The sequence below is a fragment of the Rana temporaria genome, chromosome 3 (assembly GCF_905171775.1).
Source record: "Rana temporaria chromosome 3, aRanTem1.1, whole genome shotgun sequence".
In the NCBI taxonomy this organism is placed as follows: Eukaryota; Metazoa; Chordata; class Amphibia; order Anura; family Ranidae; genus Rana; species Rana temporaria.
The window spans coordinates 97,393,797-97,407,017 of NC_053491.1; the positions used below are offsets into that span (position 1 = coordinate 97,393,797).

General features: G+C 42.1%; 1 protein-coding gene across 4 annotated transcripts in view; it reads left to right on the plus strand.

Moving 5' to 3' along the window:
* Nucleotides 1-13,221, plus strand: part of MYO9A (myosin IXA) — a 179,995-nt gene that overhangs the window by 137,528 nt on the left and 29,246 nt on the right. For 3 of the 4 annotated variants that reach the window (XM_040343045.1, XM_040343046.1, XM_040343047.1), the window contains 6 exons: nucleotides 2,291-2,413; nucleotides 2,628-2,777; nucleotides 3,851-4,161; nucleotides 4,251-6,008; nucleotides 12,322-12,406; nucleotides 12,744-12,911. In XM_040343045.1, coding sequence (XP_040198979.1) covers nucleotides 2,291-2,413; nucleotides 2,628-2,777; nucleotides 3,851-4,161; nucleotides 4,251-6,008; nucleotides 12,322-12,406; nucleotides 12,744-12,911 — 2,595 coding nt within the window. The remainder of the gene's footprint in view (nucleotides 1-2,290; nucleotides 2,414-2,627; nucleotides 2,778-3,850; nucleotides 4,162-4,250; nucleotides 6,009-12,321; nucleotides 12,407-12,743; nucleotides 12,912-13,221) is intronic. The other variant, XM_040343048.1, reaches the window with a different exon arrangement.

The following is a 13,221-nucleotide window of genomic DNA, read 5'->3' on the forward strand; positions in this document are numbered from 1 at the left end:
AAGGTTGAGGTCAATGCTCTGTTCAGGCAACTTCAGTTCCTCCACAGCAAACTCATCAAAGCATGTTTTTATGGACCTGGCTATGTCAGTCGTCATGCAACAGAAAAAGGCCTTTCCCCAACGGTTGTCACAGTTTGGAAGCACAGAATTGTCTGAAATTTCATTTTTGCGACAGCATTAACTGAGCCTTGCAATGGAAACATCTGAACGTGTCAATTTGGACCTTATAGCACATGATGAATGTGTGGGAACCAGCTAATTTTCAAATCTTAGGAAACTGTTTTCTACTAGTTCTGCATTTGATAACCATAGTCTGTGGATGGCCTTGTACAAAAAGGAAGCCATGTAAGCTGGGTGACTCCTCCGGAAACCATTTTTAAAGTAATGTGTATAAAGAAAAGGCTTGCAGAAAAAGTGTTTTTGTTCAGTACAGAACAATAAAGCTGCCATGATTTCTACCTTAAAAATGTTTCCTATTTTATATGCAGTGAAGTGCATATGTGTTTTCTTGCCACAGTCCCTTTTGTAGTACCCCCTTATGAAGTATTTTTAAATGTAAACTGTGTGATTTTAGGCTATAACCTCTCTCAATTTACACCTGCTCAGTTTTGCTTTGTGTTCCAAGGAAAGTGGACACGTTTTCTTCATCGCTGTTTTTTTCCCCCCCTGTTCCATTAAAAAGTTCTTTCCGCAATCTATAGCTGCTGGCGGATTAAGCCAGATACTGAAATACTAGAAGTATCTCCAGTCAGCCCAGGCACAAGTTTTACAAGTATACTGGTGTTCTCTCAGTGACAGCCATACATATTCAGACGTTTCTGTAGTTAAGAAGTGCAGGTTTCAACGATCTTGCAATCAGCATTGGCTACTTGTCCATTTTCAGTTTACCACATGACTCTAAAGCCTTGTACACACGATCGAATATTCCGTCAGGAATTGTGTGATGACCGACTGTTGGCCTAAAATCTGACCGTTTGTAATGCGACCGTTTGTACGCTCCATTAGACATTTGTCAGACTTTCCGCCGACAAATGATGGATGGCAGGCATATAAATTTTCCGTGGACAACGGGCTGTTGTCAGATTTGTACAAAAGTCCAAAGTACAAACATGCATGCTCGGAATCAATGCTCACCAAACATGACATTAGCAGAAGGTGCCCAAAGGATGGCGCTCAAGACCTGAAATTTCACCTGTCATTGTTTGACTGGATCTCCCTTCTGACCAATCATCTGGTCCAGGTTCAGTCTGACAATGCCACATCTATGGCTTTCATGGCCTTCAGGGGGAGTACCAAGAGTGTTGCAGCTGTGACAGAGAGAGAGTCTATCCTGTCCAGTGACATGTTCCATTGATTTCCATGGTGTATGTTACCTGGGTGGAAAACTGGAAGGCAGATTTTCTTAGAAGATATTATCAAAACCTGAGAAAAGGTCTCTCTATCTGGAGGTCTTTGCGGGACATATGTCTGCATTGTGCTCACAGGATGGGGATTTAATAACCTCTTGGTTCAACAAGCTTGTCAGATTTGTTTTTAGGATGCAGGATCAGATGACAGATGCATCAGAGGGTTCTAGCCTCTAGGGGGTTTGCTTTCAATTGCTATGTGCCTATCAACATTTTTTTTATCAATAATTGTTCTTTCTGGTTTAATGGAGCTTCCCATCACAGAAGAAAGGCCTTCTATTTCAGCCCAAAATCCAGACCGTCTTACACCTATTTTTGTGTGCTCCTCTTAAAATCTGCTTTGATGCAAATATATCCTTATTGCATTCATTCCTACTTGAATGTGTATACTACTGTAAAGTCATCAGTGGTGGCTAAATGGTCACCCTTACATTAAAACTGTGCACTGTATTCCTCAATTGGAACAGTGTTTGACTTAGAAAATAAATCACAATGTATTTAATATCTCCAGAATAGCCCCAGCATAATAATACTCTCTATACATCACTACTACTACTACAGCCCCACCTTTTGTCTGTTCATCTTATGATAAATCAGGAATGCCTTGTGGGTATAAGGCTGCTCCAGCCCCTTTTTAATTTGTACCTTTTGTTTGAATCTAAAGGTGCTGTGAAAAACTTTGTAATACTGCCTTTTTTTACATCCATTTCTTTGTATGTCAAAAACAGCTAGGAGCCAGCATTACGTGTGTTTAAGTATAGCTGTCCTGTATTGCAACAAGGAAGTGCCCGGCAAAGACATAAAGAACCTGTTAGAATACTTACATTATGTACTTACAGTTTATGATTTTACCGGCTACTGACAATTCTTACTGTATTCCCTAGGACTTTGTAAATCAGTTCTCAGTACTGTTGCCAAGAAATGTTACGTGTACCCGCCAGTGTATCCAGGAATTCTTCTGGAGGATTGGTCACAGCCATGAACTATATCAAGTTGGGAAGACTATGGTGAGGAATGAATTGTTTCTTTTACATTGCTATCACATGAAATTTGTAATGAATTTCACATACCTGGGTAATTTTACACAGTATTCCAAATGTTTAAGTATTTCATAGGGCTCATTTAGTGCACGAACGAATTGGTTACATATTTTGCCTACTCAATAGAAAACGTTGGTGTAATCTAGTATTGTCTTTTGCTCATAGTTTTTTGCCTTTTCAGGTTTTTCTGAAGGAACAGGAACGTCAGTGCCTTCGAGACATGTTACATCAGACAGTATTGCAAAGAATTGTTCTCCTCCAGCGCTGGATAAGGTCAAGATTACAGCGCATGAGATTCTTGCACCTTAAAGATGCAGCCATCATCATCCAGGTACTAAAAGTTTGTTTTCACTCTCTGCAGCCAGATGCCTAATAGCCTTAAAATGGAAGAAGACGCCCCCACCGTCGAAAGAAGACCTATATAAATGCATACATTTTGTTTAATACAAATACTGTATCTACTGACTTTTATTAGGGTACTTCCCTGTCCAGGGATCCAGCGATGTCCTCACCCGAGCCGATTCTTCAATTGACTTTGCATCCAAGTGCTGGCTAACTAAGGGATGCTGGCAGTGAAGCCTTGCGGCTTCACAGCCAGTTTCCCACTGTGCATACATGAGCTGTGCTGCACTTTCTGAATGGTCCCGCAGTTTTCTGGGACCTGTGATGGGGGAAGAAAGGTGGGGGCCGAACATCTGCTCAGATTGCCGCACCAATCTGACCGGAAATGGGAGCAGGTACCTGTCAAAACCAGGTACCTACTCCCCCAAAAAGTGCCAAATGTGGCAGCGGAGATTTGAGATTGTCTGGCAGTGTAGGGTTTACAAAACTGTCCCTTTTCCATCCCTCTTCTCCTCTACATCCTCCATATCTGATACTCGCTCTATTCTATAAATTTCCTTCCCTGTCTCCTCTGTCTCTCATTCCAACCATGTTCTTCATTTGTATTGCAGCATTATGATTCAGGTTACCGTAGATCTCTATTACCTACTTATTGTAAGATTCATTATTGCCATATATAAGACATTATATTTTTTATGCTACCACTTTAAATACATTGCTGACAATTACCCTCATGCCGGATGTTACTCAGCTCTGTTAGGTACTTCTACAACTGTATGTTAATAAATGATCATTGATCATTTGTAAGTACTGCAAGTCTCTTGGTATGAATTATGTCCTTTACCACACTTTTTATTATACACTAATGAATGCTGTAATAAATATGTGATTGTGTGTGTGTATATATATATATATATATATATATATATATATATATATATATATTTATATATTTTAAAAAAAAAATTTTAGTTAGCAGAAAGTTATAAACAAAAGGTTGATATCCACAATGTACTGGTCCGGTTTTAATGATTTGATAAATAAAACCTGTTATTTTTACAGAGATGCTGGAGATGTTACAAGAGGTGGAATGCAGAGGAACCTCCAGTCAAGATCAACTCTTTTTTCGAGGCAGCTTGTTTCATTCAGTCTTGGTGGAGAGGTCATAGAGCAAGACAAAGCTACCTGCAGATGAAAGCTTCATCCATTACTATACAGAGATCCTGGCGAGATCATTCTTTGCGCAAACAAAAAGCAGCAATATGCATCCAAGCATGTTGGAGGTGCTATGTTCAAAGAAAACTGTACCAACATAAAAGAAAACACATTATCACTCTACAAGCAGCATGCAGAGGCTTTATAACCCGACGCAGGTAATTCATATAAATAATACTTTCTATATACTTTAGTTGTACAGCAATGTGGTATTGGGTATGTATTTTAATGCCTGTTAATTTTACAGGTTACGGTTACTGAAGCAAGAAATTCCAAACTGCTTCCAGACAGAACTCTCTTTGGGAGATTATGATAGCAGAGCATCCAAGACTCCACCTCTCACTCCTGATACTGACATTAGCCACTGGGAGGACTCCTCTGAACAGACGCAGGCAGACCTTCCAAGTCCAGCATCAACACTCTCTGAAAAATGTTTATCTGGTGAGGTGCACATCAGAGAGAGGCCAAAATCATTGGAAAATTCCAATCAGAGGAAAGTGGTTCGTGCCAAGAGGGAAAGCCGTCGCATGAGAGAACTTGAACAGGCCCAGTTCAGTCTTGAATTGTTGAAAGTGCGAAGTGGTGGCGTCTCTCCTTCAGAGGAAAGGCGCTGGTCTGCCGAAATAATCTTAGATAAACATCCAGACACTCCTGAAAGTGAGGGATCCCTTGGCAGTTTTGAACATATTAGCTGTGAAGAGAATACACAGCCATTAGAGGAGCGTGTAGCAGACCCAGTACCCAACGATGAACTTCCAGGTTCACTCACTCCTAGCCTTGCAAATACTGTCAACGACACATCCCAAAACCTTCTCACCAATGAATTACCTGCAACTTCGATGCCTGATCCAATGTATTCTCAGTCATTTGGATCTACTAGCTCCCCAACAAAAAGTTCTCCTCACACTCCTGTGCACGACACCCAAAATACTAAAAGTAATGATTCTATGAGCCACTCCAGCAATGAACTAAGTGCTAGCATTCCTTACCAAATAAGCTCTCCCACTAAGAGGGAACCTTTAATATCACACTCCAATGGCCCACAGAATTTGCCTACCTTTGGGCCACATTACTCTCAGTCCAATGGCATTCCTTGCACACTTTCAAATGAAAACTTAAAGACAATTAAACAAGAAAATGTTTCATCCAATGGACCTGTGGACTTAAGTTTTCACACTATTTTAACCAATCCTCCAGCTGCTGAGGAACATGCCTCACATTTACAAACTCCATTTGCACCGCTGGTGGCCTTCTCTGAAAGCCAAAAGGATCCCATTTCTCATCACTCCTCTTCATCTACTTCCAGTGCTGTTGATATAGCATGGGGGTCTGTTTCCACTTGGAGACAGAAGTCTCCTGGAGGTGAGCTATCCGAAAGTGCACCTGCCAAGGCATCCGTCCCTGTCCCTTACAAGTCACATGTTCGTGAGCCTCCCCTTTCCAGCAGCCTCCCTACCTTTTATATTCCAAACCAGGAATTGTCTAAAGATCAGGAGCAAAGTGAGAATGTGCCAGTTCCTTCTGACTCTGTCCTGCAACGACTTCAGAAGCTCAGTAAAGAGAAGGAAGAGTTACAGAAGCAGCTGCAGCAGGAAAAAGAAAAACTTATGATGGAGCAGATTCGTAGAGAAAACCAAGAGCTAGAAAGACAACGCAAATTGAAAGAACAGCAGGGACATGTCAAAGAACCTGAACACCCTTTGCAGATGCCTAAAAAAGACTCTAACAAGCAGTCAGACAGGCCGCAGTCTCTTCTACTGCAGAACCCGCAATGGAAAAGCCATCCAATCCGAACAGAGATTAAAGGACTAACTGTTAAAGGGAATACAGGCTTGCACCATGACCGTCCAGCTAGCATGTTCCTTGAACAAAGGGATTCGCGTGAAGCCCCCAAAGGGGAAGTCTCTGGTGACACAGGAAATACAGGGAAGCGCCCCTGGTTGCACAGCACTGTGAATTCCAGCATCTTTTTCACTCCCAAAGGGAATGTTAGTAGCGATTCAGAGTAAGTTTACTGGAATTGTTTTCATAGCAGTTCTCCTTCATTATTTTGTCATTTGCCATTTTGTGAGAGATAAATTGAGCCATATGGTTATAATGGGCACAGAGATCAATATCGAGGTCATTCCCCAGATACACAATTAAAGTAAGCAAAGCACCATGGTGCTCACAATTCTCCTTTTGTTGTAGATTTGAAATGTTAATAGATGCAAGCGGATTAGGTACATCATAAAGAAAAATATATTAGAAACTAGGGTTGTCCCGATACCCCTTTTTTAAGACCGAGTACAAGTACAGATACTTTTTTTCAAGTACTCGATGATACCGATTACTGACACTTATTTTTATAGTCATGTGACGCACTGATAGATGGCACTGGCTGATGGGCACTAAAAGGTGTCACTGACTGATGGCTGGCAGTGGCACTGATGGATGGGCACTGATAGGTAGCACTGATTATGCAGCACGGATGAACACTGATAGGTGGCATGCACTGATGGCTGGCACTGAAAGATGGCACTGATAGTTGGCACGGATGGCTGGCACACACTGAAGGATGGCACTGATAGGTGGCACACACTGAAAGATGGCACAGATAGGTGGTAATGATGGGCACAGATGAAGTGCACTTATAAGGCTACACTGATGTGCGGCAATAATGGGCACAGATAGGCGGCAATGATGGGCACAGATGAAGTGGCACTTATAGGGCTGCACTGATGTGTGACACAGATAGGCGGCAATGATGGACAGAGATAGGCGGCAGTGATAAGGGGGGGCATTGATATAAGGGGGGCTGTGAGCTAATGGGGGTCTCCAAGGGGGGTGCTGCTGATCTAATGGTTGGTTACCACACATTATATAAGCAGTCAGTACCCCCTCTTAGAGACCCCCATTAGCTCAAAGCCCCCCCCCCCCTTCCCTAGAGACCTCCAGAGATCAGCGGACCCTGCCCTCTTTAAGACATCGTTCATGTCTCACAAGCGTGACCTGGGAGCCACTGGAAGGAGGGAAGTGTGAGAGTTGGGGGGGGGCAGAGCTGCTCTTGGGCTCCTTGCACTATGCAGACTGTGTGTGTGTGTGCGAACAGATCGGCAGGTTATAACTCACATGCACACTGTTCCCCTATAGCTCCAGCAGCACTTTCTTCTGCTCTCCTATCCCGCCTCCTGAACCGCTGATTGATGTCAAGGTGGGGCCGGCACCAGAAGGCATCTATCGGGGGGAGCTCATTCCACCGCTCACACCACAGCCATCTCTGTACAGTGAGGGATTTGTCCCCGCCAGCTGACTTCCTGTTGTACGCCGCCTCTCTCTTCCATCCCAGGTATCGGGTGAAGCATCGGAAGCATTTGCACGAGTACAAGTACTCGTGCAAATGCTCGGTATCGGTCCCGGGACAACCCTATTAGAAACCGTTTGAAATGTATTTAAAATATTGATTATAAGCTACTAAAGACTACAAGGTATATTTATCAATGATTCGCTGGTAAATTCCACCCAGGTAAAGTAAGTTTCAACAGAATTGGTCCAGCAATTTCTGGTAAGACTTGTTCTTTTATATTTTATGACATTCTTTGGGTGACTCTGGTTAGTACAGTTAAACACATCTTGATTGTCCAGTAGCAGCTATTTATCCTTTTTATAAATACCCAATGGATAAATCTTTTTTGGGTGAATCTTGTTTTAAATAACAGGAATTTGTGTTCATTTGCTAACATGCTTTCCATGTGGCTTAAGAGTAATATAATTTTTTTAAATAAAGCAAGAATTGGCAAAAAAAGTGTCCTCCCTGGCCGAGCTAACCACCCTGGCACGCAGGCTGATATCCTCAGCCCTTATGCCGTTGATACAAGCCCACGTGTCCTTCAGCTTGGGAGGAGGGTTTGCTTCCCCCTAAAGCAGGGGTCTCAAACTAGTCGCCCTCCAGCTGTTGCGGAACTATAAGTCCCATCATGTCTCTGCTTGAGGGAGTCATGCTTGTTACTGTCGGCCTTGTAATGCCTCATGGGACTTGTAGTTTCGCAACAGCTGGAGGGCCGCCAGTTTGAAACCCCTGCCCTAAAGCATCCTAGCCTAATGTAATGCTGACCCCTGCACTGGCTTTTTCAGCACAACTGTACCCAGGAGGGGGGGCTCATGTTCCCCTGCCTGCCTCAAAAGACAAAGTATTTTCATTTGTGTGGTGTGTGTTTCTTTACATTTTTTTTTCTCGCCTTCTTACTCGCATTCACCAGTTGACTGGTTAGTGGTCCAGGGTACCCATAAAACCAGTTCATCAGGGAGGGAACAACCATAGTGGCACAGATAGGTGGGAAATGAACCATTCCTTGCTTGACACTTCCTCCTGGGAACTGGGTGTGCTGAATAGTTAAGATAGCAGCATGTCTGCCTAGTGTGTCAAGTTGGTTTGTTTTAAATTGGGGTGGGGTCTACTTTATATAATTTTTTTTTACTGTAAAAAAAAAAAAAAACATGAAAATATGTAAAAAGCAGATTAAGCACTCTTTAAAAAATGAAAAAAGTTTCACATTCCACACTTAAAACCAGGGAATATTTTGAATATTTTGCAAGGCAACAAATGTGTGAAAGTTGGAAGAGTTTCAAAACAGATCTAAAATCACAGAATGATAAATAAAATGAATAGTACACTTTTCCATAGAAGAACCGATATTGGGTGAATCCTGTCTAATAACATTTTTAACTTTTTTTTTTTTTAGTGCTGTTCAAAAACAGTTGAAATTCACTTTGATATCCATTGGATATCTAATGCAAGAATCACTTAAATATTGTGAATTATTGATAAATCCATAACAAAGTGTACGGAGTTGTCCCAATAGAAAGAAACCTGCTTTCTGAAGATTTTTTTTTTTTCTTAACCATCACGCAAATACACTGCAGAATGCAAAAGGCCCTATTCCATACTGGATAAGGCCATATTCGTGCTGGATAACGCCATATTCCATGCTGGCTCATTTCTCAGCCAAAAAAAAAAAAAAACAGACATTTTTTAACTCCTAATTTATTGTCCCTTGGTTTTATGTGACCTATCGTAAGGTTTCTGTATTGGGGCTTGTTCACACATGTGTGAATTATGGAGAACGAAACAACACTCCTTAATGCACATATAGAAGTTGACTTGTTTTCAATGCTTTTTTGTTTGTGTTTTTGAAGTGGTAAAGATGCATCAAGAGTGAAAAGTGTTTGTTTTTTTGTTTGTTTTTTAATAAGTGGGGAGTGTTTAAAGAGGAAGTGATGTAGAGGAAATGATCTGTTTTAAGGTTTGGTTTGGTTGTTTTGTGATAAAGGGTATTTTTTGCAAGATTAATTCATAAATTTTGATCTCTTTGACACTTGACTTGGTCCAGGTCAAGATGATCATGGAAACTGGAAAGAATGGCCCAGCGGAAAAAAAGAGGAGGTGTTGCACCAGTATTAGTATTGTTGGCCCTGATTCTTGCTGGCACCAACACTTTGCTGACACAAAAAGCTTTGCCACTGACAAAAATGCTCAGTGCCTCTACTCCTGCCTGCTACTGTCAGTATTGCTGGCTGGCTTGAAGCTTTTGCCTGCACACAGAAGCAAATGGTATTACCACACGGCTGCTCTGTACAAACAGGAAGTGGTTGGAGCTGCTCTGTCTCAGTTCTCTATTATTTTCCAGTGCATTCTGGGATATAGAAACCTACACTGCCTCTCCTTCAGCGCCCAGCCAATGCTTTATAAATGCTTCACTAACATGCCGTAAATGCTATAGTCACTGCGCGTTACCTTTTGAAATTGATGGAGGCGGCTGCAAAGCATTAGGCCCCTTTCACATTGGAGCGGGAGCCGCGGTGGCGGTATAGCGCCACTAAAAATAGTGGCGCTATACTGGCAGGATTGCCGTGGGAATCGGCCGCTAGCGGTGCGGTATTAACCCCCGCTAGCGGCCGTTAAAGAGTCGCATTGCGGGCGGTATTGCCGCGGTTTCCCATTGTTTTAAATGGGAAGGAGCGGTATCTCTCACCGCTCCAAAGATGCTGCTGACCAGAGATTTTTTTCTCTCCCGCCAGCGCATCACCTCAGTGTGAAAGCCCTCAACAGGGGGGTGTATTTGAACATCTATGGGTGAGATGATGTATACAAAGCAAATAGAGGCTGCCCGCATTGTGGTGGTTTGTATGCTGCGGGCACTGTCTGCCTCTAGTTGCTTTGTACTAAAGAGCACATTTGTCCCAAGGTTCAAATAAGCATGTGTCCAAATAGAGATGGCTTAACAAACTTTAAACACACAACAGTTATGGAAATTAAAGAGACTATGGCCCAGATTCACATACAACTTACGCCGACGTATCTTCTGATACGCCGCGTAAGTTCTAGGATGCGCCGTCGTATCTATGCGCATTATTCTTGAAACAAGATACGCCTGAATTTTGTCTTGATCCAACCGGCGTAAGTCTTTTACGCCGTCGTATCTTGGGTGCATATTTACGCTGGCCGATAGGGGCGCTTCCATTGATTTACGCGTCGAATATGTAAATGACCTAGATACACCGATTCACGAACGTACTTGCGCCCGTCGCAGTAAGCAACGCCGTTTACGCAAGGTGTACGTCCGGCGTAAAGTTATCGCACCTAAAGCAGGGGTAAGTCATTTTAGGGTATCGACGTCGAAACAGCCGTCGTATTTTACGTTGTTTACGTAAGTCGTACATGAATGGAGCTGGGCGTAGGTAACGTTCACGTCGTATGCATTGAGCCGTCGTATCTTAGGGAGTATATGCGACGTTATTCTGAGCATGCGCGCGCATGCGCCGTTCGTTCGGCCATTCATTTACATGGGGTCACGGTTAATTTTAATACAACACGCCCACTACCTTCCTAATTTGAATTAGGCGGGCTTACGCTGGCCCATTTACGCTACGCCGCCGTAACTTAGGGAGCAAGTGCTTTGTGAAACCTGGTCTTGACTCTCTATGTTACGTCGGCGTAGCGCATATGAGATGCGCTACGCCCGCTCAAAGATACGCCGCTGTACCTGAATCTGGCCCTATGACTGCATATATTACTGGACCTTCTAGAGATGTGATTTCTCAAAACATACCTGCCCCTTTCAGTTCTTCTATCAGCTTGAACTTAAAGTAGTACATCATTTTGCGTTTTGTGCTGTCCTCTTTAGGCTGTATCAATATACACTCCCAAGCATGTGGTAGACAGCTGGATTTGTAACTTGCAAAACAAAAAGCTGTGAGCATACCATTCCAGGAATGCATGCCACATTTATGCTACATAGGCCATTCCTAATCGTTTTGGTTGGCGTTGCCTGTAATAAAGAATTTCTCACAATATTTCAGATTAGTTGTCCCACAAAGATACAATAGGCTTCTCTTGGCCAACAACTGTTAACAAAAACAGAAGAAGTGACGCCACCAGCGAGTGATTTCCACAAGCTAAAGGCAACATTTAAGTTGGTGGATATTTTGTAGGCCATGGCTTGAAAACTTTAAAGTGACAAACTTCTGTGTTGTTTTTTCATTTCTTTAAGATATATTAAAGGTTCAGGTCACTTAGCTTTATTTTTAACTGGGTACTTCTCTTATTTGCTTCCTTTTGGTCTTCTAAATGTTGCTATTTAAAGCTTTTTGTTATGTCTGTTCACTGTTCAATACACCTGTGGATATCGCCAGATATCATGTAAGCTGATAACTTTCTGTGCTGTCTGCCATTAATGCAGTCAAATTCTAGATTAAAAAAAAATCATTTTGGATGGAGCAAGGGGAGCGTTATAACCCCTGTCAAATTTCTGTGCCAAATTACAGAGAATTGCCTTCCCTGTCCCATAACCAAACACGAAGCGAGAGAAAATCCCTGCAAATTAAGGAAATTATTTGGGGACCCCCAAGTCACCTCATTGGAAGATTCCCCTCTATTACTTTTATTGTGATAACCCAAATTTCTGGATTTTCTTCAACTTTCACTTTTCATGCTAATGGTAGACACAATTGAGTATGGTGATGATAATGGTAAACAGGAGAAAAAGAGAGGTTGAATCTACTTAACGGGGGAACAGACAGCAATAAAAACTGAAAAGTGTTTTAATTGCTCCCCACTCTATCCCCCCCCAAAAAAAGAAAATGATGCCTTTTAGTTATACTTTAACTTTTATAAGTTGGCATTGTTCTCAGCTTTATCTGTGAACAATAGAACACATATATGGAACAGGGAGTGAGGATTATCATCAGTGGATATGAAGCATGCTACTGGTAAGGTCTTAAAATTAAGGATCGCATTGTTTTTTCCTATTTTTTGCTGATTTTGTATTACTCTGTTGTAGTAATTCCACTGTTCAACCACACCGAATTGCACGCAGCGATCCAGTAAAGAGATTGGATGCAACAGAACCATCTGGAGTTAGCGAGGTGAGTGCTAGTTCTGTTAATAGGAGGTAAACCTGGGAAAATGCTCTTTTCCATCTCTCTAAGACAGTTCACCATATCTACATATACAAATCACCCAATGTTAACACATCAATCATGTAGTCTTGTTTTTTTTGTGCTTTTTTTTTTTTGTATTTGTTGTTTGCTTTTAATGTAAGCCTCCTTTTTGCTTTAACATTTCTCAGTTTTATGGGTTTTTTTTTTTGTGTATTTGTCCTTGTGTGTTTCCTCATGTCTGTTCTGGTGTGGATTATCTTTTTGCATCATGTAATTTTGTTTTATTTTTCGTTCCCCATGTCCTTTGTCATTTGTCTGTCAGGCCCCGCACAGACGAAAAGCTCGCATGGCGCGAACTCGTTCAGATTTTATGACTAGAGGGGGGGCAGACTCTGAGGAGGATTCAGATGAACAGGGGGAGCCGAACCCCTCCTCCGATCCTATTGAGGCAGGCAGACAGGTCCCGGCTTGTCACAGCGACTCTGAAATGGTAAATCCAGAAACGGCTGTAGCGCGTCTAGTATGAATCACTTACACCAATTGGTACAGATGACACATTACCATTTCTTTTTGGACAGGGTTAAATCTTTTGTACCACTTGTATGAAGAATGTGTCACATATCTTACCTTTTGCTCTGCCACATGCTTGTCCACATCTAGCTTTTAGCTTCACGTGTTTTTGCAGTTACTGCTTAGATCTCTGACTTTGCGCGTATTAATCAGACCATTTGCATCTTCCCAGGATTATAAAATACTACTTTTTTATATTCATCTGTAGCGTCTGTCCCTATAACATTTGC